General features: G+C 44.4%; 1 protein-coding gene across 1 annotated transcript in view; it reads right to left on the bottom strand.

Annotated features, from left to right (window-relative positions):
* Positions 1-732: 732 nt before the first annotated feature.
* The window catches only part of LOC122926977 (phospholipase A2 inhibitor and Ly6/PLAUR domain-containing protein-like), a 48,721-nt gene continuing 24,224 nt past the window's right edge, over positions 733-25,229 (bottom strand). Inside the window, exons 3-5 of the mRNA XM_044278510.1 lie at positions 18,805-18,948; positions 18,198-18,362; positions 733-1,085 (exon numbers count right to left, since the gene is read on the bottom strand). Coding sequence (XP_044134445.1) covers positions 877-1,085; positions 18,198-18,362; positions 18,805-18,948 — 518 coding nt within the window. The 3' untranslated portion in view covers positions 733-876. The remainder of the gene's footprint in view (positions 1,086-18,197; positions 18,363-18,804; positions 18,949-25,229) is intronic.

Consider the following 25,229-nt stretch of genomic DNA (forward strand, 5'->3'; position numbering starts at 1 on the left):
ATGGAGTTTATATGTCCTCACTGTTTTTGGGTGGGTTTCCTCCGAGTTCTCCGGTTTCCTCCCACACTCCAAAGACATACTGATAGGGGACTTAGATTGTGTGCCCCATTGGGGACAGCTTGAGGCTAATGTCTGTAAAGTGCTGCGTACCCACACCTATCTTTAGAACAGAGCCCATAAATTGACGGGGGGCAGATGCCGCCCTCTATTCATTCCTATGGGAGCACTGAAAATGCTGGATTGGCTATTTCTGTCACCCCCTAGAAGTGAATGGAGCGGTGCGGTTGCCGTACTTGTGAAATTTGCTTCCCATTCATTTCAATGGGACTGCCGAGTAAGCCGCTTGGTTATTTTCAGCAATGAATGGAGGATGGCGGTGCACCGTTCTAAAGATAAGTGCAGAAGGGATCTGCCCCCATTAATTTTTGAACTCTTGGTCCCAGCAAGCCAATATTTTTTCCCATAACACAGTGTGTGTTTAAACACCATCTACATCCATCACCCATGTGTTAACCCACTGTATGTCAGTGTCACTCTCCTAGGAGGCCTCGTAGTGTCATATACCAATTTGCAGGCCAATTGGAGCAGATTTTATTCAAGTAGAATCCCGAATCAATTTTTTTTTTTAAATTTGACGAATCGGACACAAAAGGAATGTCACTTTTTTCCCAGGCTTATCCAGACACTTCCTTATCCTTACCGGTCTCTCTTGTGAGCTCCCATAATACACTACACAGTAGATTTTATTTATTAGCTTTGTATATGTATGAAGAATAATTTATATAAATACTAGTAATCAGTAAAGCGAAGCATTTGTAAAATTACACTTTTTTGCACAGTTTTTCTTGGTACAGAAAGCTATTTTACAGGTGGACATCACATGGCTGTTGTAAACTTGGAGAACATAGTGGCAGTAAGGACCAGCAATAGTAAACTGTTGTGGACGCTGTCACTGTCATCCGAGCATGTGAAACTGGTTCTCAGCTGGATGGTCTGCATGGTCTTTGATGTTATGTTTTCTGTGCGGTATTGACACATGTCTTTAGTGGCGCAGCCTCGTATGGCGGCCACATGGTTGTAACTCCCTGTAGAGAAAACAGAAAAAAATGACATCTTACATATATTTTCAGGCCCTTCTCTAACCCAATGAGCACAAATAAGAAGGGTACATGTTGTTGCCCCTTATGTAAAAGACTTATGGTATTATCATGTTATGGTTATGTTATCCATTGTAATGCTTTGCATACTCCCAGCATAGTGCTGTACGGTAGTAACGGAGTTGACTAACTCTGATACAGCACTTTGCAGGAGGCTGCTAGGTGGTGGCTGGCTCCACAACTAGCTCTAGAGTTTCCAACAGATTCTGAGGGGAGAGCTCAGAGGGGAAGGAAGCTGTGCCATGTGCCCCTTCTTCTCAGGCCCATGAAAGTTACTATTAGATCTCTGTAAGATCTGCAGCAAAAAAAAGAGAGAGTAAGGAGAACTTGGAATCTGCATGGCCGAGATAAAATAATAAATCAGTAAGGTAACTGCCATTGAGGGCAATAAAGACTTTACTGCCATGGAGGGATTACAGTTAAGACACCCTACACATGACCCGCCTAGTCATTTCATTCAGCCTAAACGCTGCTGTGTATAATTGCAAAAGTACTAAGACAGACTTTGGCAAGCTAGAGAGGAAAGAGTGCCCATCCTTGCCTAAATCCATACCCTGCTCTCTGGGAGAGAATTTCACTGTGTTCAGTTAGAATTATGACCGTTATCATTGGATGTACTACAACTTCCATTTTGCACTACAGTAAAGAGAGACATTTTTCTTCTAACTCAGGCCTGGTTTGCTGCCTCCTGCATCATACCTTGCACCGTGCACTTGTAGTGCCCTGGAGCAGGGATACTTTGAAGTCTGGACATTTGTGGACATTTTCCCCTGTTCCCCCTATGCAAAGGGTTAACTTGCACTGACTTATACTATTTACCGTATTTTTCGCTTTATAAGACACACATTTTTTCCACCCCAAAGTGGGGGGAAAAGTGTCTGCGTCTTATAAAGCGAATCTGTAGAAAATAAAGCAGGCCGGAAGTATTACGGGATTGCAGGAGCTTTTATTTGCCTGCTCCTACGATTTAAGTGTGGGGCGGGAGGCGGCAGTTAAGCATTTATTGAAGCTAAATGCGCCAGCCATAGTACGCAGCTGCTGCTGCCTGGGTCCGTTTCATAGAAGAGGAAGGGGGAGGAGAGCAGTTCTGATTGGTGGTGTGCGCCAGAGGAAACTGCCGCCTCCACCAATAGCTTACCCCCTCCCTCCAGTCCCTCCAGCCATGAGCAGACTGGACCCTGTGTTCCAGCACTTTTCTAACTCTCCTGGACTTCTCCCCTCCCGGTGCTCACCTTCTGCTCGCCCTCACCAGTGCCCGCAGCCCCGGATCCCGTCACTCATCCGCTGCTGCCTCCTCTCCAGTGACCCTCGACACTGCCCGCCAGACACTGACCCTCAGCATCGGGAACCCACAACTTTCAGGCAAGCCCCGCATCCTGAACACTTCTCCCTCTAAGATTGGAGGATTCCAGAAAAAAACACACCCAACTGTGTGTTAAATAGGACTATAACCCCCCTCATCCATAAAAATGCACCCATGTACTGCATTACATGGGTGATTTTTAAGGATGAGGGGGGTAAAAGTCACATTTAATATAAAAACATGTCAATTACATTACAGTCTCTGGACAGTATTGATATTAAATGTGACTATAACCCCCCTCATCCTTAAGAATACACCCATGTACTGCAGTAAACAGATGCATTCTTATGGATGAGGGGGGTTATAGTCACATTTAATATAAACACAGGCCAATTACATTACAGTCCCTGGACAGTATTAATATTAAATGTGACTATAACCCCCCTCATCCTTAAGAATACACCCATGTACTGCAGTAAATAGATGCATTCTTATGAATGAGGAGGGTTATAGTCATTTTTTATATAAACACAGGCCAATTACATTATATTCTCTGGACAGTGCTAATATTAAATGTGACTATAACCCCCTCATCTTTAAGAATAGACCAATGTACTGCAGTACATGGGTGTATTCTAAAAGATGAGGGGGGTTAGAGTCACATAACAGTGCGTCATCCAATGATCTCCCAAATATCCTCATAACAGCGTGTCATCCTTAAATCCCCCATAACAGTGTAAACTATTATTGTAATTTTATTAAATATTTTAGCACACCTTTTGGTTAAAAATATTTTTTCCTATTTTCCTCCTCTAAAACCTAGGTGCATCTTATCATCAGGTGCGTCTTATAAAGCGAAAAATACGGTAATACTGTGTAATTGCATATGTTTGCTGTGATATACCCTGTACATTTGCACTGTGTTTGCACAGCACTGTGGAAAGGGTCAATGAACACTGAGAGACTTTTGTGACTTTCTAGCTAATAATAAGAAGCTGGCAATTTTCCACAGCTACCATAACCCTGGGTTCACACCTGAGCGTTTTACAGCGCGTTCAAACGCGCTGTAAAACGCTCAAGACATGAAATCCAATGCTTCCCTATGGGAATGGTTCACACCTGGGCGTTTTACAGCGCGTATGAACGCGCTGTAAAACGCCCGACGCTCAAACAAGTACTTGAGCTTCTTTGGGGGGTTTTGACGCGCGTTTGTGGCCATAGGACACTGCAGTCAATGACACAAACGCGCGTCAAACGCGCGTTCACTATTACAAAAACGCGCGTCAAAAACGCGCGTTAGACGCGCGTTTGGGAAACACTCAGGTGTGAACCCAGGGTAAGGCTATTTTCCCATTAGCATTTTTGCGGATCTGTCATGGATCTGCAAAAACGTACCGCTTCTGTTACAATAATACAACCGCATGCATCTATTCGTATTATGTCTATAGCCATGACAGATCCGTATGGAACACCTTCGAAAGTCAATGGAGGATGGATACATTTTCTATTGTGTCAGAGAAAACGGATCCATCCCCATTGACTTACACTGTGTGTCTTGGTCATTTCAGCATTTTTATGTCCGCGAAGGGGATGCAACCAAATGGAACATTTTCTTCCACTATTGAGATCCTATGACAGATCTCAAAAAGCGGAATTGAAAACGCTAATATGAAAGTAGTCTAATGTTTAAAGAAGAGCATGTTTTGAAGGAAAAAATTCAGACTTGTTTACCACCAAAACCAGACAGACTGACCTTGTGGATATCTGGTTTAGCTCAGTGTTTATGTCTAAAACTTGTTTTCGTCTGGAAAAACTGCTGTGTCATTTTCATTGAGTATCACTGAAGCTCTAATTTAAGTCTATGAAATACGGGAGTTGTAACATTGTAACAGTTTGGGCTGTGTTTCTTTACTCCGCCCCTCCTAATATAAGGTTCTATATAAGGAGAGCAGTCAGAGCCCCTAGTGTTCTGCAGTTTGGGATCAGTGCTTAGAAGAGGAGACTCTGCCAGACTATTGAATGACCAGAAGAAGAGGCTGAGACGAGAATATTCTCCCGCAGACCCTGGATCACCAGCCTTAGACCAGGGTACCAGACTTCAGAGAGAGAGAGAGAGAGAGAGTCACGTTCGGGTGTGGGAGGGAATAAGGCCTGGAAACTAGGGAAAGGAGATGGACACCTCCTAGTAAAACCCTAATAAAAGTCCTGGCTAACTACCAGTATGAACAGACCCCAGAGGTAGGAGAGTTCATACACAGAAATACCTAATGTCCTAACTCACCCTAAAGGACCCTGGAACTAATGTCAGGACTGAGACAACCTGTTCCTCCAAAAGGAAGGATGAATAGGAGTCTCCCTCAGGCCTTAATACAAATGACAGGGAAATGCAACACACAAAATAACCCAAGCAAAATACAAAAAAAAAAGAAAACACTTAACTTCAAGTGGCTATTAGAGTTGAGCGAACACCTAGATGTTCGGGTTCGAGGAGTTCGGCCGAACTTTTAAAAAAAGTTCGGGTTCGGGACCCGAACTTGATCCGAACTTGGTCCCGAACCCCATTGAAGTCAATGGGGACCCGAACTTCACTTTATTATTTTCCGTTATAAAATGGTTATAACCGAAAATAATAGTATTAGCTTTTTCAGATATGAGTTTTCATGATCGTGAAAACTCAGATCCGACAGTATATTCTAACACAGAAGCGTTCCCATGGTGATGGGGACGCTTCAAGTTAGAATACACTGGGAACTGTGTACATAACTGCCCCCTGCTGCCTGGCAGCACCCGATCTCTTACAGGGGGCTGTGATCAGCACAATTAACCCCTCAGGTGCCTCACCTGAGGGGTTAATTGTGTGGATCACAGCCCCCTGTAAGAGATCAGGTGCTGCCGGGCAGCAGGGGCCAGACCCCCCCTCCCTCCACAGTATTAAAATCATTGGTGGCCAGTGCGGCCCCCACCCCCGTATTAAAATCATTGGTGGTTATTACGGCCCCCCTATTAAAATCATTGGTGGCCAGTGCGGCCTCCCCTCCCTCCCCAGTATTAGGCTACTTTCACACTTGCGTTCGGGGCCCCGCTTGTGAGTTCCGTTTGAAGGCTCTCACAAGCGGCCCCGAACGGATCCGTCCAGCCCTAATGCATTCTGAGTGGATGCGGATCCGCTCAGAATGCATCAGTCTGGCACCGTTTGTCCTCCGTTCCGCTCAGCAGGCGGACACCTGAAAGCTGCTTGCAGCGTTCGGGTGTATCTGCCTGGCCGTGCGGAGGCAAACGGATCCGTCCAGACTTACAATGGAAGTCAATGGGGACGGATTTGTTTGAAGTTGACACAGTATGGCTCAATTTTCAAACGGATCCGTCCCCTATTGACTTTCAATGTAAAGTCAAAACGGATCCGTTTGCACTATCATGAACATTTTTTTTTTGTTCATGATAATGCAAACTGATCCGTTCTGAACGGATCTAAGCGTTTGCATTATAGGTGCGGATCCATCTGTGCAGACACCAGGCGGATCCGCTCCGAACGCAAGTGTGAAAGTAGCCTTAAAATCATTGGTGGCCAGTGCAGCCCCCCCACCCCCCTATTAAAATTATTGGTGTCCAGTGCGGCCTCCCCCCTCACCCTCCCTCAACCCTAATTAAGATAATCACTGGTAAGTGACAGGTCTGTGCTATAAGCAATGCGCCGCACAGACCTTTCACTTACCATTAGGAGGAGAGCCGGACGGCCACAGACAGCGCATGTAAGTATAATGCTGCTAAAAGTGCTAAGTAACCATGGCAGCCAGGACTGCAGTAGCGTCCAGGCTGCCATGGTAACCGATCAGAGCCCCAGTGATTAAACTGGGACTCCAATCGGAACTGCCGCTCCACTGCCACCAATGATGGGGGGTTGGTAACCAATGATTTTAATTAGGGGGGGAGAGGGGAGGCCGCACTGGAGACCAATGATTTTAATAGGGGGTGAGTGGGGGGGCCATACTAGCCACCAATGATTTTAATAGGGGGTGGGGGGCCGCACTAGCCACCAATGATTTTAATAGGCAGGGGGGGCCGCACTGGCCACCAATGATTTTAATACTAGGGAGGGGGGGCCGCACTGGCCACCAATGATTTTAATACTGAGGAGGGAGGGGGGTCTGGCCCCCTGCTGCCTGGCAGCATCTGATCTCTTACAGGGGGCTGTCATCTGCACCTGAGGGGTTAATTGTGCGGCTCACAGCCCCCTGTAAGAGATCAGGTGCTGCCAGGCAGCAGGGGGCCATTATGTCCACAGTTCTCAGTATATTCTAACTTTAAGCGTCACCATCACTATGGGAACGCCTCTGTTTTAGAATATACTGTCGGATCTGAGTTTTCACGATCTAACTCAAATCTGATGGTATATTCTGACATAGAGGCGTTCCCATGGTGATGGGGACGCTTCAAGTTAAAATATACCATCGGATTGGAGAAAACTCCAATCCGTTGGTATATTAATATTACCCGAACACCGAATCCGAACCCAAACTTTTACTGAAATGTTCGGGTTCGGGTGCCGAATACCGTAAAGTTCGGGTTCGCTCAAACCTAGTGGCTATAGCTGCACCAGGAACTCAGCCGAGATCCACATACCAGCTATCCACAACTCAAACTGAAGCTATAAACCACATAGCATAGTGGGAGAATCAATAATAGAGAAGATTAAGTGATTATTATAGCCACACCTGGGGAAAGAAGGTGTGGCAAGCACCAGAAATCACACAGACATTATTTGATCCAAACAGAAAACATGTCAGATCAAACCACGTGTTGCCAGTCTCACTGATCTCCTGTCACCTGTCGTGAATGTCCATAAGAGAGAGACAGGTCTTTCCTCAGCATCAAACCCTTCTTCTGCCATGGAGGAGACTGGAGAAGCGAGCCCTATGCCTTGCCTGTACTGTTTTGCACTTGAGTTTCTCCAGTAAAGGAGCACATGTAATACCCCAGAGTTGTGTTACTACACGCCTCTACCCCCCTACTATCTCCTAAGAGCCTTTATACTGTCATCAGATATAATTTACATTATGTCTTCCACAAATGTGCATAAATCCATGTTAAATGTAATTATTCATGTCATTTGCCTGGTAACCAGTAGGTCGCAGCAATACATTGGCAAGTCACCGTTTAGTATATCTAAGCTGGAATGGAGAGCTTAGCTCCCCCTCTGTGGAGAGGTGGTCTGGACCCATATCCTGCAGCATTGGTGGAGAAGGAAGTTAGAATCAGTGTAGACTCCCCCATGCTAGGGGAAGGCTATCTGATAGCATCCAGGAGAACCCCTGCATAGGGAAGACAGCAAGGATCTAGTCTCAGCTGAGACTTGGCCATATACCCAGTCTGAGCACCTTCAGCTCAGCTGGATGAAGAAATGCAGACACTACAGACAACCTCCAGAGTTCCAGGGAGAAAGCATCCCCTGAGAAACCATCTGAGAGATAAGTCCAGAGTCCTAGGAGAAGCCAATTCCTCCTCAGCTAGTCTGTCCCCACAAAGCAGAAGCTACCAGATAAGTGCAGAAGTTAACCCTGCCATAGTTACAGAGCTACCAAGCAGACGTTTTATCCTGCAAGCTCCACATTTAAAGCAGAGGTACTCATTCCTGCCAATCATTGCCAAAACCTGCCGGGACCAAGAGACCAAAGCTGTATACTGTTTGGATGAAAGTTATGTCAAGTGAAGAAATGTTTGAACTTCATCTAAAGATCTGGACATTGTAACGGATCTCCTGGCACCCCGACCGGGTACCTCCTTCGATAGATGCTCCTAGTGCTTTCCGAGGACTCCAAGCACTCCACTTGACACCGTACGCACTGCAGACCCCACGAACCGCCGCAGCTTGGTTGGGGTCTCACCGTCCTCCATCCACGCTGGACCCAAGACCGGGCATCAGCTTCCAGTGGGTGAACCTCTCCTACATCCAGAGAGCAAGAGCCATGAACAAGCTCTTACAAGAGCTTATACTCAGGGGAGTATTGTGATATAGCAATCCCCAAGAGTGTAGTTATCGCATTCCCCAAACATGAGCCAAAACTTCATGAAGGTATAAAGCAGCCTCTTTATTTTAACACACAAGCATTTTATACACATCTTCCAACAAGGTTACCACCCACAGGGTTTTGTAAAAACAGCCAATAACCACGTACAATACACTCAGACACTCCCACACAAAATCCTCCCCTCTGCCCGTGATAGAATTACCTCACACTGGGTTGATGCAATCATCACAGGCAGGCGAATACACAATATCCTCTGTCCTGGAGACAACCGAGAAGTAATTCAGTTATCTCTCAGGACAAAGGACATCGCCAATACACACAGAGAGACAATGGAACAGACCTCCCTACTCAACGTATACAATGTCCCACCCTTTACAATACACATAGACATTTAACATCCCAAAATGGCACGAATTAGACCAGGGGTTCAAGTTAGTCCAAGTCCTTTGTGAACAAAGGAGGCCTGGCTGATAAGAGGGCCCATAATCCTGGGGCAAGAGGCTAGTAGCCAGGTCCCTCCAAAACCCAGTGGCGAGGTTGGTTTCGCCACAGACATAATTTATTCTGCCAAGTTCCTCTATTGCTCCTACTATCACTACACTAAAATTTATTGCAAGTGAGCCAGGAGTCCAGCCGTACCCAGGTAGAAGACACCGTGACACAACTATCACTACTAGAGATGTCCCGAACTATTCGCCGGCGAATAGTTCCCGGTGAACATAGCTTGTTCGCGTTCGCCGCTGCGGGCGAACATATGCGATGTTCGGTCCGCCTCCTATACGTCATCATTGAGCAAACTTTGAGCCTGTACTTCACAGTCAGCAGACACATTCCAGCCAATCAGCAGCAGACCCTCCCTCCGCCTATCAAAAAGCAAGGACAGCATCCATCTTAGATTAATTCTGATATAAAACAATATATACAAAGTATATATAAAGAAAAGTCAATCCTGAGTCCCAACAAGGACAGGTACTTGCGCTGCTGGTCCCGATATGGTGTGGTAGGTAGTTCACACTGAATGATCAAGAAACCGTTATTTCTAGATTAATTCTGAAGCTGCAGTGTCACAAAGTTGTAATCGCATTGCGATTACAACTTAGAGTTGGGTTCCTAATGGTTATATTGATAGAATATAACGAAGATTGAGAATATAGTGCTATATTCGTTGTCAAGTCTAGCAATACAACCATTAGGAACTCAGATCTAAGTTGTAATCGCAATGCGAATAATGCAGGTTATATTAATCGCATTGCAAATTCAAGCTAAGTTCCTAATGGTTGTATTGCTAGAATTGACGAATATAACGAATATAGCGCTATATTCTCAATCTTCGTTATATTCTAGCAATACAACCATTAGGAACCCAGCAGCTCTAAGTTGAATTCGTAATGCGATTAATATAACCTGCATTAATCGCATTGCGATTACAACTTTCTCAAATCCGACAGTACATTCTAGCATGGAGCTGTTCCCATGGTGATGGGGACGCTCCATGAGCACGGAAGTCGGCAGAAGCTCTAAGTTGAAATCGCAATGCGATTAATTCAAGTTCTATAAATCGCATTGCGATTTCAACAGAACTTCTGCTGACTTCCGTGCTCATGGAGCGTCCCCATCACCATGGGAACGACTCCATGCTAGAATGTACTGTCGGATTTGAGAAAGTTGAAATCGCAATGCGATTAATTCAAGTTCTATAAATCGCATTGCGATTTCAACTCACCACACTCTACGTCAACTACGTAATTTTCCATGGGGTTTTGCCATGGATCCCCCTCCGGCATGCCACAGTCCAGGTGTTAGTCCCCTTGAAACAACGTTTCCATCACTATTGTGGCCACAAAGAGTACCTGCGGGTTTTCAAATTCGCCTTCCTATTGATGTCTATTGCGGTTCGCACGTTCGCGAACATTTGCGGAAATTCGCGTTCGCCGTTCGCGAACTGAAAATTTTATGTTCGCGACATCACTAATCACTACCCTACAGAGACATTATAGGCCATTACACCACTCTAGCATTCCTAATCTGGGACGTGATATATGCTATAACACCTTGGAAGGGCCCTGGGATAGTACTCTGCGCACGCTGCAATTGGCGTCACGACAAATACAGAACATTAACAACCCATATCCTGGCCATTGCAGACACTGGTTACTGCAGACCCTGACTCTCCAGATTTAACTCCCATTGGAGTGCACCACACCTTAACATCCCTTCCAGAGATCAGCAAAACGAAGTGACACCTCAATGGTGTCCGGGGGACTCAGCGTAGAATTGGGGCCACCCCAAACCCGGCCACTGCACACTCTACATGCCCTGCTTTGCATCCATCCAAACACCTAACATCAAGGGCACCCCAGCTGCCATTAGGCAGGAGCCCTAAAATCAGTGTGTGCCCTGAGGAAAGAAAGGGTGACCTATCTTAGGCTGCACTGGTCGTAGGGTGCTACGGTGAGAGGACAGCCACTGTGATAGACTGTGTGATAGTCAGAACCACTACCACTCCCATCCTCCACTCTTCCTCCTCATGGGCTCGCTACATATCTGTTGCAACCCATACCTACTATGTGCAACATGCAGAAAGTTGGGGCAGCCTCCTGAGTACTCTGGAACTGCAAAGCCTGTATTAGACAGGCTGATTTTTCATTCACGCTCATCTTGCAGTATAATACTTTCACCAATTGCCAGATGAACATTGCTCATTCATCATGCAACACAAATCTTTTGACATGTTAAAAAAATGTTGTTTTGGGGGGCGGAGCTAGCGCCGGACTGTGATGGCCGCATAGTCAGGAGCTCTCCGATCTAAACCCTGCACAGCACAAGCTACCTCAAGCAAACAGAAGTGACGATGGTCAAGATCGGCCACGCAAGGGCTGGAAATTACCTCTGAATAACAGCGGAGACATGGACAAATTTATAAAAAAGGCAGCCGCCACAGTAGCGGCCAGAGAACCCAAGATGGCGCCGGCTTCCTCACATAGAGCGCACGAACGCTCCGCTGACTTGTCTGAGGGAGAAAGTGATACAGAGGACTCGCACTGTAAGACCGCACTCCCGATCACTCGTCGCTTTCTAAAACAATCTCTTAGCAAAGCTATGGAATCGGTGCTGACCGAATTATCAGCTCTCCGCCAAGACGTCCACCACATAGGGGACAGAGTCGGGGCCCTGGAATCGCGGCAAACGGCAGTCCTGGAACATCAATCTGCCACGGCCATCTCTTTACAAAAATGCCGCTCCTACCTGAACGATCTTCATAGCGCGGTGGAAGACCAGGAGAATAGGGGGCGCAGAAACAACTTGCGCTTCAGAGGAGTTCCTGAAATGATTGAAGCAGCGGATATCCCTACAGCGGTGACGGAGATCTGCACCTCCATCTTGGGCCCGGACCAGCCTGCTGACATCACAATAGAAAGGGCGCATAGGGCGTTGCGCCCCAAGCCCAAACCCTCGGAACCACCCAGGGACATTATTTGCAGGTTCCTCAACTTTCAAACCAAAACAGCGGTCCTGGAAGCTGCAAGAAATATCACCGACCTGACCTATGAAGGAGCTCCGATAGCAGTCTATCAGACCTGGCCCCCTCCACGCTGAAGAAAAGGAGAAGCCTGAAGCTCCTGACGGATTGGCTCAGGGCCAAGAAAACGCCATACAGATGGACTTTTCCTTTCGGAATATCTTTCTTCTATGAGGGACGCCGCCTTACTGTTACAGCTTACACTGATTTGGCTGGCGTATACGAACACCTACAGATATCTCCGCTTCCGATCGAAAATTGGGAACTTTATCAAGATCTTACAGATTTGCCTGAGGTCCCGAAGATCGCTCCCTTTGAGCCTCCGCGCACCCCAAGATCCCAGAAGAATAAGCGCAAGACCACCCAGATGACACCATAGTTTCTGGTTATCTAACCTTAGTCGAAAAGTTAGATCTTTTTTCAATGCCTGTGTCCCCTTCCCTGATTTAACCCCTGAGTTCTAATGTGATTAGCATTTAGCTGACTTCACTCACTCTGAACGCATCTTGCTCCTACTCCTTTATCTCCCCCTTTTCTTTCTCTTTCTTTCCTTTCCTCCTCCATTTTGTCTCCACATAATGCATATTGTCGCTCTGTCATCACGCCTCATGACTGGGGCTACTACTAAGTGCTGTGAGGGTCACAACTGGGTTGACACACCATTTCCCCCCTTGCGATCCTTACCTCACGTTTTCAAATGATCCATATAGATGGGCTTTGTTGCTTGAAAGTTAAATTAATGGTTTTTTGTTCTGTTATTCACTTTTGTCTAAAGGTACTTATTCACAACATCTTCTCCTGCATGGCGACACGGAAGATTCCTCTGGCTCCTGACTCACTCCCCCAGATCAGCATAAACAACTGCACCCATCTATGCTTACCTGGACAGGGGACCTGGCTTCCTCAAGGTACTCCCCTTTACAACAGTCAGTATGGCTGATCTCACGCTTGCGTCCTTCAATGTTAAGGGCTTTAACTCCCCTTCTAAGAGGAGTCAGATCTTTACATTGCTACGCAAATCTGAGGCCAGTGTCCTTCTTCTCCAGGAAACTCATTTCAAATTTGATCACTATCCCAACCTCTCTTTCTCTTATTACCCAATGTGGTACCATTGTGGGGGTAACTCTGCGGCATCTGGGGGGGTGAGTATTGGATTCCAGAGGAAAATTCCCTTTAAAAATATTTCCCATATCCAAGATCCAGAAGGGAGGTACATTTTAGTTAAGGGCTCTATTGGCCCCCAAACCTACACTGTCATTAATATTTATGCTCCCAATACAGGGCAACATACTTGGTTTGCGAAAGTTTTCCCGCTAATAGAATCCTACGCCGAGGGTCTGATAGTAGCTGGAGGAGATTTAAACGCCACTCTAAACCCTCTCCTGGACTCCTCTTCCAGCAGATCAGCCCTTTCTCTTAGATCCCTCCGCTTCATACAAGACGGCTTTCGAAATCTTCACCTTTTAGATGCATGGCGGGTTTTCAACCCGGACATGAAAGATTATACGTTTTACTCTCACCCCCACAATTCCTATCATAGACTGGATTACCTTTATGTATCCAAGGAACATCTACAGCTATGTCATGGTCCCAAAATAGGATCCATCCTCATATCGGATCACGCCCCTATTTTTCTATCAATCTCATCCCCTATACCGAATCCCAGTAAATTTAGATGGCGTCTTAATGAATCCCTTCTCGATAATCAAGATACTAGGGAAAAGATTTCTGGGCTCCTTAAAGAATACTTCTCCCTTAACAACCTCCCTGAGGTTTCAGAACAGTCACTGTGGGATGCCCACAAACCTTTTATCAGGGGACATTTTATTAGTCTGGGGGCCTTCTTAAAAAAAGAAAGAAATAAAAAAATAGACTCCTTAATTAGCAAGATATTCTCACTAGAGAAAATGCATAAAAAATCTCTTTCAGAGGCACAATTTGCTGAGCTTTCGCCTCTAAAAGCAGAACTGAAATCCCTTATGCACCAATCCACTGCTAAGTATTTCTTAAACTCACAGCATAAATTTTTCGCACATGGAGACAAAGCGTCTAAATTTATGATGCGTAGAATAAGAGACAGGCGTTCTACAAACTATATACACCAGATGGAGTCCTCCCAAGGCGAACCCCTATACTCCTCAAAACTGATTGGCGCCCAATTCCGTGCTTTTTATGAGTCTCTATATAATCTTCCCCCAACTCTGAACCCAGACTCTCACTCAGACCTTCTTAAGTCCTTTTTGGAATCAATCTCTCTGCCCAGACTCTCCCCCGAACAAAAGCTCAATTTAGCTTCCCAATTTACATTAGGGGAATTAACCTTGGCTCTAAAGCAATCACCCCATGGCAAAAGCCCAGGCCCAGACGGGTTCCCAGTTTACTACTATAAAACGTATCAACACATAGTCCTCCCTCATCTGCTCTCGGTCTGTAATTCAGCTCTAAAGGGGAAACAGCTCTCTAGAGATATGACGATGGCCCACATAACCTTGATCCCCAAAGAAGGGAAAAACCCTAAACACTGTGCAAGCTATAGACCCATATCACTCCTTAATATAGATCTTAAACTGCTTGCGAAAATGTTGGCAAATCGCCTTGCCACCTTTCTTCCCACGCTTGTGCATGGGGACCAGGTGGGATTTGTCAGAGGTAGAGAGGGTAGGGATAATACGACTAGGGTCTTGAATGCGATCTTTTATTCTGCCCACCACTCCAAGCCACTACTTCTCCTGAGCACGGATGCGGAAAAAGCATTCGACCGAATCAGCTGGGAATACCTGAAGCAGGTACTGTCTGGTTTTGGCCTGCCTGGTCCCTTTGCACAAGCCACTTTTGCAATGTATGCTCAAGCGTCAGCTTCGGTTCTGATCAACTGAGACTTAACTGACTCTTTTAGGATAAAAAATGGTACCCGCCAGGGATGTCCCCTATCGCCCCTGTTGTTTGTATTAGCATTGGAGCCTCTCCTTATCAGACTGAGAGCAGATCAGGATATCCATGGTGTGACACTGGGAGGTCGTGATCATAAACTTGCGGCCTTTGCTGACGACATTATGATCATGACCTCTAACCCAAACACCTCACTTCCCATAATCCAAAAACATCTAGATACATACAGCCTTTTATCTAATTTTAAGATAAATAAGCAAAAGTCCCTAGTTAAATGCATAAGGATATCACAACATAATCAGCTAAGTCTTAAAAAGCACTCTCCATTTGATTGGTCATCTCCCCACCTCACTTATTTAGGAATTAAAATTAGCTCCAATCCCTCTGAACTTTTTGCTCTCAACTATCTTCCCCTACTACAATCTATAACTGCGGAAATAAATAGGCTAAATATCCCTACTATTTCCTGGTTTGGCCGTAAAAACCTCTTGGTTTCATTGATACTCCCTCGCCTTACCTACCTCCAGCAGGTCCTGCCTATTCCGGTCCCTAAATCATACTATATCTCCCTTAGGAAACTCTTCAGCTCGTTCGTTTGGAACCAGAAGAAACCAAGAATCTCCTACTCCCTTCTATCCCATCCCAAGCATACAGGAGGCATAGCTTTTCCAGATCCTGAGCTTTATGGCAAAGCTATTTTGATGTCTAGAGCAGTAGAATGGCTTAGAACCTCTAATCTTAAACCCTGGGTGGCAATGGAACAGGAATTGGTGAAACAACCATTCCGCTCACTCCTGCTAGGAACTCCCAGAATAAACAGCACCCCTTCCTCCCCTTATCCACTAATTCAAGCTACCCTTCAGGCGTGGAAATACTTTCAATCCACACACTGTGGGATACCCTTCCCATCGCCACTTCTCTCAATAGGAGATGTAATAGGCACCTCCCTCCCAGTGATAAGAGATTGCACTCCGCGCGTCATCAGGGAATCAACCACCTCTATCTTTACACTTCTTCAACAAGACAGCCACCCTCCCACTATAAGTGCGATTCAAACAAATCTGAATCTCCGTCACCAGTTTTCGCCGTCCATAATGCACTTACATTCATTCATCTCGCAACATATCATGGGCAGCGCCCAGCATCGTCCTTTGGTTTGGGCGGAATCCCTCATTGTTCACCCCATCCCCCCTAAAAAGCTAATTTCACAGTTATATCATAAACTTAATACCCTCCCATTACTTGTCAAGCCAGCTTTCATCTGCAGATGGGAAAAAGATCTAGCCGTAAATCTTTCAATAGCTGACCTGCCCAAACTACTATTGGCCCCACACAAGTCCTCCCGCTGTGTCCGTATACAAGAGAATGGGTACAAACTCTTAACAAGGTGGTACAAGACTCCTGATGTGACATCCCTTTATTCGAGCACAGCGTCGGATGAATGTTGGAGATGCCTGGGAGACAGGGGGACATTCTTCCACATATGGTGGTCCTGTCCTATGATCAATAAATGGTGGAAAGATATCTTCGACCTTTCCAACCAAATCTGCCACACCAATATACAACCATCCCCTTCTTTGGCATTGCTAAACCTGAATACCCAAACTACCCCTCCTTATCCTCCACTGCTCTTTAGACAACTTTTGATTGCAGCCAGACTTTTGGTCCCTATGCTATGGCTATCGACCTCTATCCCTCCATTAGAACAGTGGAAATTAAAAGTTGACCAACTATATCGGTTCGAGGAGATTTCCTCCTGGGAAACACGCACCCATAACAATTTCTGTAAACGCTGGAAAATGTGGTCAGAGTATAGACACCCCAAATGAGAGACTGCTTCTCACTCATGTTAGCTGTACAACACCATTGCAAATTGTACGTCCACCATAGCTTTTGTACAATTTAAATGCATACTTTGTCTCATAGATGAATGTATATGAGCTGTGTGATATGCTTCTTGTAACATAGAATTTTCTTCCAATGTACCAATCTTCGTCATGCTTGACGTACAAGATACCTGTATATGTACCTTGTTATGTTCTATTTACATTAAAATAAAAATTTATATAAAAAAAAAAAAAAAAAATGAAAAAAAAAAATGTTGTTTGGAGGCAGCAGATCGTGCGGTCTAATCACGATCTGCCGCTGGCCAACCACTATACTGCATGGGGACGAGTGATGGCATAGCAATCGCTCCTCCCCATGCTGCGGAGGAGATTGCTGCATGTAATAGCAGCGGTCTCCTCTGCTAGTGAGTAGTGTCGATTGCCATCCAGATATCCCTTTATCTCTGACCACAGAAACTCCAAGACACTGAAGAAGGTACCTATGGACCGAAACGTCCGGCTCATATATGGATAGTGGTTACACAGCATTTAGTTTCCTATAAACTGGATCATGAACCTCTTATTGTAAAATTCACTAAATAACATTACCTGTGATGTCAGCTTCACTCCCTCCTCTGATGATGTCTCGTACACAGGTGCACAAAACATCACTGTGCTGGCCACACCCCCTGCACTGCCGTCTGCTGCTGCCTGCCCTGTGTCTCCCTCCCACTGGATTAATTAGGAAAGAGTAACCCCTTCAGCAGCACAGACTCAGGGCTGGAGGCTTTGCAGAACAGCTGCCGGCAGTGAAGAGAAAAATGCTGGGCACAGGAGCTGACAGACTGGAGGGCTTCTGCAGAGCATTGCACAAGAACAGGTAGGAGGAGAATCCTGTGTGTATCAGCAGTGTCATTGTACAGCTGGGACTTGTAGTCCTACACAAACCACATGCTGATGAGTATCCCAGCAGTGAGACATGTCACTCAGGGCAGACTTTTATTCACTCCCTTTGCAGAGCAGGGGGAGCGGCAGTCTTTTTGACACCCACAAATATTCATGAGGAAAAGCTCAGAGATTGTTGTTACTGCAGGTAAATAAAGGATCAGAAGAGAACTAGGGAAATGAAATAGATTATTAGCTTATGTATATATTGCTGATTATCAGGTTTACAGGGCTCTATATTTTTTTTTTGTCTACATAACTCGGACAACCCCTTTAAGAATGATCTGCAACCATCAAGTTTACTGTGCCAATCTGTATGTTACAACTGTCAAGTTTTCTATGTCTTGTAAAGAAATAAAGTCAGGTGTTCTTCGCTGTGTTCCTGTGCACCTCAAGCACACAAGTCTATAAGCAAATCTATAAGTAAATATTTGCCTTGATCATCCATGACCATTTTCCACAATTTCTACCCACAACATGGTTATAAGGTCACAACGCCTTTAGGTCTTAAGTAGCTATTATTATCGTTACCTGAGGAAACCGATATCTGCCGCGAAATACATTTCATCTCCTCCCCGCTGCAATTCACAAAGGTGTTACAGTCGCAAGCTTTAGCGTTTTCAGCAAAGCAGGATTTACATCTAATTCCATTGCTTTTAAGTTTTTCATCTTTGGTGCCAGGTTTTTCTGGTGGAACTTAAAAGTAAGAAAAGAAAAAATAGAATTAGATAAAGATGAAGCGCTGCAGTTTTCACGTCGCCCACTAGATGTCAGCAAAACAGTTCCTACTTCAAAGAAGCTTCTTGTTTTACAGCCTACAATAACACTGATTGTGATCTCCTCATTAAACTAATGATTTTACTGTATTACTAGTCCTGTTGTTTTTGTTACACGTGCTTGTTAAGCACGTCCTACACAACTTTTTAAATGTTTTCCCTATAGCACAAAATCTTGCATGAATTATTGCATACTGCCTGTGACCTTTCCCTCCAAATGTGAACGTCTACGATACTCAGTGTTTGCAGTAATGATGGCGCTGTGGAGCCCAGGCCTTGGTCATAAACCTAGAAATTCTATAGATTTAGCATCAGATCAGCCATTTAATCTATTTATCGATACCAATTCATCTTCAACCTACTGGTGGGTTCAGGAGGCGTGCAAGCGTCCGTGTTGCAGCAGGCTACATTGATCTTCAGAATCCCTTTGTCGAACCGCACAGTCATCGGCTTATCGTGTGAACAGTTACCGCACAGTCTCATGAACAGAGACCTATCTCGAGCACCTGTGAAAACATTAACGTAACATCAATGAAAAAGTGTCATCTAAAAGGAAAGAAACCCCAAACGTTGGTTTCCACTGTATAGTACAGGGATCCGAAAAAAGGGGAGGGTGGTGGACCCGTTTATTACCCCAGTCGCAACGTTTCAGCCCAGCTCAATGGGGCCTATAATGTGTCAATAATACATAATAAGTCTACAAAGTGATAATATCATGATTCAGAATACATCAATAGCCACTAGTGTAACGATTCATATGACACCAATAAAAAATTCATAAATAAATTCATCCTTTAGTCTATAAAATAACATATGATCTAAAGTGCCTGAGCATAATTGTGTAGTTACACCTGCGAAAAAGTGCTTAGTGCAATATACAATCAACAGCATCAGCTGTGATCAATGTAACACCTATAAACACACCACATAGCGTGAGCAATCGCGTCCCCAGTGTTTGTGATTGCACATGACGGGAGCCGCGCCGATCGCCATCCATTCTCAGCAATACCCACATGTCAAAGTGGCGCTACTGCGCCAGTCACGTGAGCGCTTCACAGAGCGTCCACGTGTGCGTTCCAAAGAGATACAGGATCTTTCCCGACATGCGCAGTCCACACCGGAGATATCAAACAAATCAAATCAAATAAGGGACAACCTCCTGATTATACAATATATCTATTTGTATCAAATAATACATTTTATAAGATAGAATAAAAGTACTACTCATATATTCAGACACAGGAGCTTGATATAACAGTTATAAAGCCCCAGAGATATTCTCTGTATGTCTAAGGGCCATGTATATAGTAAGATCATGGGGGCTATGAGGTAGTCAAATAGATAGAGGCGTGCCGACCACTGTCAATGGCCCCACACCACTCTCAAAAGTTGAAATATTAAGGGATGAGGTGGGGCTGGCATGACTCCACCCACTCCTGTTATGGTCCCACGTTCAAGGGCACATTTATGTGTCCTCTAACCCAAGACCAAAGTATTAATCCCAAAATATACTCCCGATTTACGGAATAGATACTTCAGGGCATTTTTATTAAAAAGCATACCCAGTGACAAAGCCCCACATGTATAAGAAAACTTCCTGCATCTGGAGGAGGAAGAGCATAAATTGTAGTTGTATTCCCCAGGAGGCCATATCCCTAGACAGGAGATGTAGGGAGTCTTTATAACACCAACAGGATGCAGCAGCGTAAAGATGATCCCAAGGGCCGACGCCTACAGGAACAGACGAGGAGGCAGGAGACAACATAAGTGGAGGAAACTCCAAGGTACAGCCTTCCCTGAAGAACAGGACTTTGCGCAAGAAACCACCACATCAGTCTCAACATCAGTCTCGTTTTTTTTTTTGAATATTCGCTATATTGCTATATATTCTTGTTTTAGAATATTACGAATATTCTGAAAAACGAATATAGCACTATATTGGCTATATTGCTCTATATATTCATTTTTTTGAATATTCAGCATTTTTTTTCCATCTGAAGTCATGATTCCTCCCTGCTTATGTAACTTAAGCAGGGAGGAATCATGACTTCAGATGAAAAAAAAATGCTGAATATTCTGAAAAACGAATATATAGCACTATATTTTATAGTGCAATATATTCGTTTTTGACCCGCGGCTGTATTGATTGCGTAATATCCGAGTCAAATTTTTGGGGAATATAACGAATATTCCAATTCGCGAATATTTGACGAATATTCTACAAAATATTTGTGAAATATCGCCAATTCGAATATGACCCCTGCCACTCATCACTATTGCTCACGCTATGAGCCACCAACGCTGCAGCAGGTGTGTTTATAGGTATTACATTGATCACAGCTGATGCTGTTGATTTTATATTGCACTAAGCACTTTTTCGCAGGTGTAACTACACAATTATGCTCAGGCACTTTAGATCATATGTTATTTTATAACACTAAAGGATGAATTTATTTATGATTTTTTTTTTATTGGTGTCATATGAATCTTTACACTGGTGGCTATTGATGTATTCTGAATCATGATATTATCACTTTGTAGACTTATTTTGTATTATTGACACTTAATTATGTATTATTTGAGATTAATCAATGTAATTATATATTTTGATCACTATGTTGGTATATAAACCCCTATCATATGTTTGCTTGACAAAGGCCCCATTGAGCTGGGCTGAAACGTTGTGACTGTGATAATAAACGGGTCCACCACCCTGACCTTTTTTTGGGTGCTGCCTCAATTTTTGCTCGTTGGATGTATCTGTGGCTTCGTTCCTGGTATCTAGGCGGAATTGCACCCAGCTTAACCTTAGAAGAGTATCAAGGATTTGGGAGAAATATTGCAGTATTCAATGTCTTCTCTGCAATTCCTAATTTATTCCCCAAGAATGCAACATTTTGACTACAATGAGTCTTTTTCAGTCACCCTGCTTGAAAAGACACTTAATTTTGAATCTATCTATATATCTATCTATCTAATATTTATTGTCATCAAAAAAAGTCCACCCTCTTTGATTTCTATGGGTTTAATCGGGACATAATTTAAAAAAAATAACATCTAGGGGGAGATATATCAAGACGAGTACTTTCTGCATCAGCCTTAATATTCCCTGCACTGCCGGAGGATGCGCCTAATTTATAAAGAGACACAGACCTCGTCATAAATTAGGTGCATCCCCTGGCAGTCAGTGTAAACCGAAATCTACAGCAGCTCTGAGCCTCCATAGATTTCTTGATTCATTTACACCAGTTTTCTAAAATTCCATAAATTTGTCATGCAGATGGCCACGCCTCCTTCTCACCCTTGTCACTTTTTTCAAAAGTCTTATGTAAAATTTTTTGACTTTTTAACATCACTTTTCTGGTGAAAACTGAATAATAAATCTTCCCCCTAATGCTTAAAATCAGGCAAATTTAGCCTCAGAGGAAACTCAAAACACGACATATTACACTATTTCATTATTTATTCAGCATTAGAGAGGAGCAAATTTTTTTAAATATGTTACGGGTCCGATTCCAGTGAATTGGTTAAAAAAAATTATTTAAATTCTACCCTAATTCAAAAGTGCTCCAACTGGCCTAAAAATTGGTACATGACACTACTGGTACATTGAACGCAATGACAGCAATAGTAAATAATGTCAGAGTGACCATGACATACATAGCTATGGGTAAACACGTTTGATGGTGTTAACATACAGCGTGTTTAAAAACACAGCGCACTGGCACATGTCTCATGCTTTTTCATATTCCAAAGCTTCCAAAAAGTGTCCAGGAGAGGGTGTGTGAACACACATGGTGTTATGGGATGAGGGCAGCATGGTGGCTCAGTGGTTAGCCCTATTGCCTTGCAGTGCTGGGGTCCTAGGTTAGTATCCGACCAATGACAATATCTGCATGGAGTTTGTATGTTCTCCCTTTTTTTGCATAGATGTTCTCCGGTTTCCTCCCACACTGCAAAGATATACTGATAGGGAGCTTAGATTGTGAGCTCCACCGGGGGCAGTTAGTGATGAAGAATGATGTCTGTAAAGTGCTGTGGAATATATCAGCATTGTATAAGTGCATAAAATAGAGAATACATAAAATTAAAAAAAACTGTTGCTTGTTCTGAACAATCATCCAAAAATTCCCCCCTTTTTTGGGAGAACCAGTACAGTGTGGATGTGGAAGAGGTAAGCTGTGTAGGGGTAATAGCAGCAGCAATAGTACTGGCAGCAGTATGATCATTTGTCATTAGGCACAATATATTGTCCTAAACAGAGACACTATTGGGGTCATTTATTAAACTGGTGTAAAGTAGAACTGGCTTAGTTGCCCATAGCAACCAATCAGATTCCACCTCCCATTGAAAAGCTCCTTTGGAAAATGAAACATGGAATCTGATTGGTTGCTATGGGCTACAGTTCTACTTTACACCAGTTTGATAAATGACCCCACATACGTATTATCAGCTTGTCCATTGATGTGACAGGAGGGGACACAGTGAGTTTTGGGTCTAACAAGGACAATTTTAGGGACTTGAAAGATATACTGTATTTAGCAGGGGCGTACACAAAAATCATTGGGCCCCATAGCAAGAATCTGAATTGGGCCCCCTAACTCCGCCCATTACCCACCCCTGGCCGTGGCTCCTCCGCTGCCACACCCATTTGCTAATAAGTAAAGAAATACAATGTATAAATAACCTTTTAAAACTCTTATGGATAAATCATAATTTTTTTTTATAGAGGGAACCGCATTCCTCCGCCTTCACTCACAGGTGCCGCGATCAGCATTGATCGTGGCACCTGGGGGGTTAAATGATGGGGGCTGTGCACTGTCCAGAGACATTACATCACATGTGACTGATATCTGCCGCTCCTCTTATAACGCTCCAGTGCTGATATAACCTCCAGAGACATTACATCCTATGTGATTGATATCAGCCGCTCCTCTTATAACGCTCCAGTGCTGATATAACTTCCAGAGACATTACATCGTATGTGACTGATATCAGCCGCTTCTCTTATAATGCTCCAGCACTGATATAACCGCAAGAGACATTGCATCCTATGTGACTGATATCAGCCGCTTCTCTTATAACGCTCCAGCGCTGATATAACCGCCAGAGACATTGCATCCTATGTGACTGATATCAGCTGCTTCTCTTATAACGCTCCAGCGCTGATATAACCTCCAGAGACATTACATCATACATATGGGGGTGAGGGCTGGGAAAATTTGAAATGCCACTGATGGGGGGGGGAGTCACTGGGAGACATAACTTCTTGCTTTGCATGAAGTATAGGTGAGATAGTCAGTGGGCAGGTCTGTGAAGGGCTGGAACAGCAGGGGGACACAAGATGTTCTCTGGCAGCAGTTTCAATCAGGACTCTGACTTCCCTCCCACAGTAACTTACCCCATTGTTGCTGTGTAGGAGGACCGGTGAGGGACTGAACTTTATACTGGAGGCACAGTGACACCGGAGGTCAGAAGGTGCAGGGTCTCCATTATCTCCTGCTGCTGCCTCGGCTCCTCTGGCTCCGCCCCCTCCTCACACATGAAGGAATATCACACTGCAGAGAGGAGGAGGGGGGGGGAGCTGTCTGCTCATGTCAGATCGGTAAAGTTTACTTTGGAGAAAGGAACAATCCCTGCACGGTACTGTGCTGTCCCTTTCTCCAAAGTAAAACTAAATGCAGTCCAGCAGCAGAGAAGGAAGAATGGTGGTAGCTGGGAGCCGGCCCTTGCTTCCATGCACTCCGGGCCCCCCCCTCCCACGGGCCCCATAGCAGCTGCGTGGTCTGCCTATATTGGCAGTACGCCACTGGTATTTAGTTAGATTTAATTAATTGATAGAAAAATGAAGTTTAGCACTACGGTCAGGACATGGTCATTTAGTGTACTATTTGTGTTACAAGACTTGAGCTATGCACATACAAACAGACTGTGCTGCACTGCAAATCAGCGTTTAAAGCTACAGTGCTCATTTTCCACTGTACATAAGCCAGGTAGCAGACCAATTAATTTAAAAAAACTTAAATCTGTTGCCTGATTATGTTTTAAGTGTCATACTTGCACTGGACTCTAGTCAACTGAATATTTTTTCAATAAAATTGCTGGAAAGTTTCATCATTCAATAATTAGCATACCAAACTTGTGACTTCTCATTGTTTAAATAGGCGTTAAAATAAAATGTGTAGTAAAAACAGATGGCGTTGCGGTTCACCAGGCGGTCATTATGCAGCAAACTTTGCTCGTTCGCGATTCGCCGAACATGCAAACATATGGCGATGTCAGCCGACACCAAATTCTTTTGCATTGAGCCGAACTTTGACCCATGACACATCCATCAGGTGGGACAGGACAGCCAATTGAGATGTTTCAGAACAGGGACACACACCCTACCTTATAAATAAACCTGATCTGGCTGCCATTTTACATTTAGTCTTTTGCCAGTGTAGGGAGAGGTTGCTGTGTGAGGGGACACCAAATGCTAGCTACCACAAAAGTCCTTTTAAGGACTGGTATAGGTGTGCTATCGATAGGTGTGACTTACTGAGGGGTGTGATATACTTATAATATACTTTCTAACATAGAAAGTATATTATAGTGCATTTGTATTGTGCGGCAGTTGTGTGCGGTTCTGCTGAGATACCGCAGCTATACAGAGAGACAAACGCTATTGGAACTAATTGCAACTGGTGTGATATACCTGTTGCCCACCAAAAAAACAGATTAAGGGGTTTAACCCCTTAAGGACTTAGGGCGTACCGGTACGCCCTATTTCCCGAATCCTTAAGGA

The sequence above is a fragment of the Bufo gargarizans genome, chromosome 2 (genome assembly GCF_014858855.1).
Source record: "Bufo gargarizans isolate SCDJY-AF-19 chromosome 2, ASM1485885v1, whole genome shotgun sequence".
In the NCBI taxonomy this organism is placed as follows: domain Eukaryota; kingdom Metazoa; phylum Chordata; class Amphibia; order Anura; family Bufonidae; genus Bufo; species Bufo gargarizans.